The following is a 5,988-nucleotide window of genomic DNA, read 5'->3' as shown; positions in this document are numbered from 1 at the left end:
AGGTCAAATATTGCTTTAAGCATAGCGTTTCACAAACGCACAACAGTTAATTGAAAAATTTAACCATAATTTCCAGCAATCTTAAAGCAATACTTTAGATCTACTAATGGATCCTGCGAGGACTCTTGGAGTGGACTGTCTCAAGTTAGAAAACTTTGATGGATCTAATTTTAACGCATGACGTCGAAAAGTGATTTTTGGGATGCAACTCCTAAAAATCTACTATGTGGTTTCTGAGAAAAAACCTGACTTTGAAGAAGACTCAGAGTCTGAAGCCTCTTGGGATAAAGATGATTATTTCTGTAGGAGTTATCTCCTTAATTGTCTAGCTGATCATCTGACAGATGCTTACACCAATAAGCCCTCTGCAAAGGAAATCTGGAATGCTCTTGAGGAACAATACAAGGATGGAGAGAAGCTTTCCAAGTCTTACCTCATGATCGCAGTGGCAACCATTGCAAGGCACAACATAAAGTTGCTTGTCACACAAACAATTCTTGGAGTGAGTTTTCGGCAAAGGGGCTCAATCGTGAAAGAACCAATCCCGAGAATAATCTAAAATAAGAAAAATGAAGAGCCTTACTACTAATAAGACATATGCAGAAATCACAAGCATTGGTTTATGTTGTGCACAGCGAAAATTTTGGCAGCACCTCAGCAGCACAGAAAGAGAGTTAGATCGTAACAAGAATTTCTTGCTACGGTGCAGGGGCCCCACTTGAGATTTTTTTAAAAATCTCAAATGGGGCCCTCTGCACTGCAGCGAGAGGGGTGTGGCCAAGGGTGTGCCTGTAGCGTCACCCTTATTGTTAGCCTTTGTAAGTACTTACCGAATTTAATAGCAAACCAAATGCACCGGTTCTAACCCCTCTGTCGAAGGCATCAATTTGCGATGGTGTTCCCTTTGGATTCCCATGGAAGACTTCACGGCCCATCCACTCCGTGTCAACCAGGATGAATGGAAACCACGACAACTGTGAAATGTAAATGATGAGATTAAATAAAATTCTCTTAAACTTGGATATGCTAACTTCTTTAAAGATTAAAAAAACCTAAATTACATACCCAAGTAAGACCGGTGATGAGAAGTACTGAAGGCATTCCAGGAGGCAAGTTTTTGATACTTCTGAAGATATCGAGGAACTCTGCTCTGTGCTCTTCTTCACCTTTGCCAGGGATACTAGACAGAGGGACTTCTTTTGCGACGATTAATGTAACCAGCATGGATAAGAGGAGAAAAACTTGCAAGTCAACGAAGAATTAGTACTTACTACAGTTACAGAACAGAAATCAGTCAGCCATGAGCTTCATGTTTATGACAAATTAGTACAAGGGATTTGAAATGTCAATCTTTCGAGACTTTGATTCAGGGGACAAGACCTGCCACAGTACTTACTACAGTTACAGAACAGAAATCAGTCAGCCACGAGCTTCATGTTTATCACAAATTAGTACAAGGGATTTGAAATGTCAATCTTTCGAGACTTTGATTCAGGGGACAAGACCTGCCACTTCATTTTTTTAACCAGGATAACCAAGAGCACTAATATTTCATAGAATAAGAATTGGATTGTACAAGAATTGGGTTGCACCAAGAGCCTTATGAAAATGTGTATACCAAAAATATTTGCTAAAACAAACTACAGAAGAAGACTAAATTGATGAGGACTGCAAGGAAAATATGTGGAAGTAGTTCATTTTGCTGAATGATCAGCTAAGGAGTGACTAGAATTAGGTATGACATATTATTGTATCCTTGCTTCTGAAGTTCAAGCGTTAAGCATGCATGACAACACATGCACATGTACTGATGTATGCCTACACTCATACACATGGTTGATTTTAAATTGTTCTCTCTGTCCTTTGTTATAACACAAGTCCTTTGTTACACATATACTAGTTTAAAGTTGTCCTAAAGTATGAATGAGACATAGAAAACTATTCATTATAGAGTGGGAATATCAAAAGATAGCACGAGAACTTACCACAGCAACTAAGAATGCTCCCTTCAAATTTGCACACGCATCACAACAGGCGCTCGTATTAAGGAAAGGGAGCCAACTGCCAAAGGTTAACCCAAAGGATGTCAAAATTAAAACAAAAAAGCAATAAAGAACGCAATTACTTGTTTATGTAAATCAGAACATTTAATGGAATTGGATCCATGAATGTTTTATAATTGAACTCAAATAATTCACCAATAAACGGGAAAGGAATGTATATTTACTTGTGCCATTCTCCAGTTGAACCAGAAGCGTACCCTAGGATGTTTCCAAAAGCCATCCAAAACGCAAAAATTGCATTTGTTGCATTGTACCCAAAGCGGCCTATTTCAATATATAAACACTTAGGGATAAGATTACAACTCTAATCTTTATCCAATAACTAGAAAACTCTCTACTAACTAGTATTCTATTCTAACTAGAATTCTATCTACTAACTTGAACTCAACTAACAATCCGGACTGATTAACAACTCACATTCTCCCCCTTAATCTGGACGAGACTCCAAGTTCCTTACTCCTAGTAGCTCCCGCATCTCGATGAACTTCACCCTTGCTAATGCCTTCGTGAGAATATCCGCTCGCTGCTCGCTCGTGCTCACGAACTCCACTTTAATATTTCCTCGCTCAACACACTCACGAATGAAGTGAAAGCGTGTGTCAATATGCTTGCTTCTTCCATGGAAAACTGGATTCTTCATCAAAGCAATCGCGGACTTGTTGTCGATGAAGAGTGTGACCGGCTTGGGCTCACTCCCAATCACCTCGCTGATTAAACTCCTCAACCACAAACCTTGGCACGCTGCTGCAGTTGCCGCCATAAATTCTGCCTCGCAGGATGATAATGCCACCATCTTCTGCTTCTGTGATGTCCAAGTGACCAAGCTGTCACCTAGATAAAATGCCATGCCGCCTGTGCTGCGCCTATCATCAACATCTCCCGCAAGGTCACTGTCAGTGAATCCCACCAACTCTTCATTGCCTCGACCTCGTTTGTACACCAATCCGTAGGACATAGTACCCTTCACGTACCTCAAAATATGCTTGACAACCTGTCTATGCAAAACTGTAGGGTGCTCCATGTACCTACTCACAATCCCCACGGCATATGTGATATCGGGTCGGGTGTGAGTTAGATAACTTAAGCATCCGATAATGCGTCTATATTCCGTCACGTCCACCGGTGTTCCTTTAGAATCCTTTCCAAGCTTTAGCTTTGCTTCCATGGGATATTGTGTCGGGTTGCAATCCATCATGCCGAACTGACCCAAAACCTTCTTCGCATAGGCCGCCTGCTTTAGTGCAATACAATCATCTCGCTGATCCACCTCGATACCAAGATAATAGGAAAGCAATCCAAGGTCACTCATCTCGAACTCCTTCATCATTTGTTGCTTGAAAAATTTTATCTCATCCGCCCTCGAGCCCGTAACGATCAAGTCATCTACGTACACACCAACAATGAGTGTATCCCCTCTGTTACTCCTTGTGTATACCGCCTGCTCCTGAGTGCATCTTGCAAATCTGATGCCCTTCATGCACTTGTCGAGGCGTGTGTTCCATGCCCGAGGTGCTTGGCGTAGACCATAGAGTGCCTTTGAAAGCTTGTAGACATTGTGCTCTTGATTCTTCACAACGAACCCTTCAGGTTGAACCACATACACTTCTTCCTGGAGATCACCATTTAGGAATGCTCTTTTCTCTCCACTACTCTCCAGTAACTAACACAAGGAAAGGAATTCCTTTTTCACACTCCCCAAAACCAAACCGTGCCTAATACAAGTAAGAGAGAGAATTTCACCTGCAATCCTCCTTGGTATCACCTAAGGCATAGCCTATATCGGAAGAAAATCCAATTACAATCACCTGAGATATAGGTAAACAAATGATGTAAAACAACACAAGGGCAAACATAGAAAACTTTATAGAGATTACCGTACTCACAGCTAAACAGATAAAGAGACATCCGACCAATATAAATGGTCTTCTCCTTCCAAATCTTGACTGACATTTGTCACTATAGAAACCAACATAGGGTTGAATTTGAAGGCAAAACCCAAGAACAAAACAATTAAGAGTATACCACTTTTGCATGACGTAATGCCTTAAATGAAATGATTTGTGATAATTGCAGGTGTCGTGAGACATATCTGCAAAGAAGTATAAGAAAGAGTATAAAGTTAAATGCTTACAATAAACCCTGCAATGGGGCCACAGAGCAACATGAGAGAAGAAAGGGCATGTGACAGTTCAAGTGTCTGCACCAAAAAAGCAAGATGAAACGAAATAATTCAGAATATGCTGATATATTATTGTAACACAGGGTTCGGGCAGCAGGTGGCTGCCTCGCTTGGTGTACCGGCTATCCAGGCTCATCTCCGGTCAGTGTTCGGCCAGCAGGAGTTCCTGCAGGGGCTGTTCGGCCAGCAGGTTGTCCAGGGACTGCTGCAGCAGTTCGGTTTGTTTGCTGTCTAATTTGGACTGCTGGAAATGCGCCGGCTGTTGTGCCGGTTGCTGCAGTCTCCCCTTCCGCTGCGAACACCACCCAGTTGGGTGATCTTTCGACTCCATCGGCGCTCCATTCCCACTCTTTTCCTTCCTCGAACATGACGTCTCTGCTGACATGAATTCTGCCGTGTTGAGGGTCGTAGAGGCGAAGCGCTTTGCTTCCTTCTTCTACCCAAATATACACCATTGGCGTGCTCCGGTCGTCGAGTTTCTTGTGTGAAGGACCTGTAATTTTCACATGCGCCACACATTCGAAAACTCTCAAGTGTTCTAGGTGGGATTTCTTACCAAACCAAATTTCGTAGGGTGTGTGGTCGTGCAATGCCTTGGTTGGTAGTCGGTTGAGTATGTACACCGCGTGTCTAACCGCTTCGCCCCACATCGTTCCGGGCATATGCATGCTTTTAACTAAGCTTCTCGCCATGTCCATCACCGTGCGATTACGCCTCTCCACTACACCGTTTTGTTGCGGGGTGTATGGTGCAGTGAGATGACGCTTGATGCCGTAGTCTTCACATAACTTGGTGAACTCCTTTGACAAGAACTCGCCACCACGATCTGTCCTCAATGTCTTCACCTTGTGGTCACATGCGTTCTCAACCTCTGTTTTGAACTTCTTGAAGGTTTCACAAGCTTGACTATTGGCCTTCAACATGTATACCCACATCCACCGGCTAAAATCATCAATAACAAGAAGGAAATATCTGTTACCCGCAAGTGTAGATGGGGTGATAGGACCACATAGGTCAGCATGTAGTAACTCCAGTGGCTTCTGAGCTCTGAAATTTGCTTACGAAGGGAATGGTAGTCTTGCTTGCTTGGCGACGAGGCATCCTTCGCATAGTTGATTCGGGTGCAAGATCTTCGGCAACCCGGAAGCCATCCTCTTATCAGTCATCATCTTGAGGGCGAAGAAATTGACATGCCCAAGGCGAGCATGCCATAACCAAGCTGGATCGTTAATATTCGCCATCAAACATGCCGGCTTGCAAGTTTTTAACTCTATCCTGTACAATCGGTTAGTTGAACGTGTCACCCTTATCAAGAGAGCACTGTTCCTATCAAACACCCTCAGGAACTCGTCAGCAATAACAGCCTTACTCCCATCTTCAGTCATCTGACCAAGGCTAATAATGTTAGATTTCAAACTTGGAATATAATATACCTCAGGTAGTAGCCTTTGATCGCCGTTGTTGCACTGAAAGAGGATAGAGCCTTTTCCCTTAATCTCTACCGCGGATCCATCACCAAACTTGACGGTTCCCTTGATGTTCTCGTCGAGCTCCTTGAACTTGTCTCGGTGGCCGGTCATGTGATTGCTAGCTCCGTTGTCAAGGTACCAAGTGTTGTTATCAACATGTGCCTCCCCCGCTGTAAGTAAATCCAGCATGACCTTCTCCTCATTAAGAAAAATGACACTTGACGATTCCTCTAACATAGTCATCATCAAGGTTGGCTCCTCGTCATATGCACGGGTG

At 43.1% G+C, this 5,988-nt stretch overlaps 1 protein-coding gene across 1 annotated transcript; it reads right to left on the bottom strand.

Annotated features, from left to right (window-relative positions):
• Positions 1-325: 325 nt before the first annotated feature.
• On the bottom strand, positions 326-2,303 carry LOC109828493 (sucrose transport protein SUT1-like). Its single transcript, XM_020395476.1, has 6 exons — positions 2,228-2,303; positions 1,986-2,061; positions 1,066-1,242; positions 831-974; positions 434-555; positions 326-365 (listed from the first exon to the last, which is right to left on the bottom strand). The coding sequence occupies exons 1-6, from the start codon at positions 2,281-2,283 to the stop codon at positions 326-328; spliced, it is 615 nt and encodes a 204-aa protein (XP_020251065.1). The 5' UTR covers positions 2,284-2,303.
• Positions 2,304-5,988: the final 3,685 nt, after the last annotated feature.

Source organism: Asparagus officinalis, unplaced genomic scaffold (assembly GCF_001876935.1).
Source record: "Asparagus officinalis unplaced genomic scaffold, Aspof.V1 AsparagusV1_Un1811, whole genome shotgun sequence".
NCBI lineage: Eukaryota > Viridiplantae > Streptophyta > Magnoliopsida > Asparagales > Asparagaceae > Asparagus > Asparagus officinalis.
The sequence above is the reverse complement of the archived record's forward strand: the minus strand, read 5'-3'. Positions and strand labels throughout refer to the sequence as shown.

What these genes read in the sequence shown, in the direction of transcription:
- LOC109828493 (XM_020395476.1), bottom strand. Translation starts at nt 2,283, where the DNA reads ATGGCTTTTGGAAACATCCTAGGGTACGCTTCTGGTTCAACTGGAGAA. An exon ending in GAGCATTCTTAGTTGCTGTG is followed by an intron (nt 1,243 to 1,985) that starts GTAAGTTCTCGT and finishes GTTGACTTGCAA; the next exon opens with GTTTTTCTCCTCTTATCCAT. An exon ending in GTTGCCACTGCGATCATGAG is followed by an intron (nt 366 to 433) that starts GTAAGACTTGGA and finishes TTTCCTTTGCAG; the next exon opens with AGGGCTTATTGGTGTAAGCA.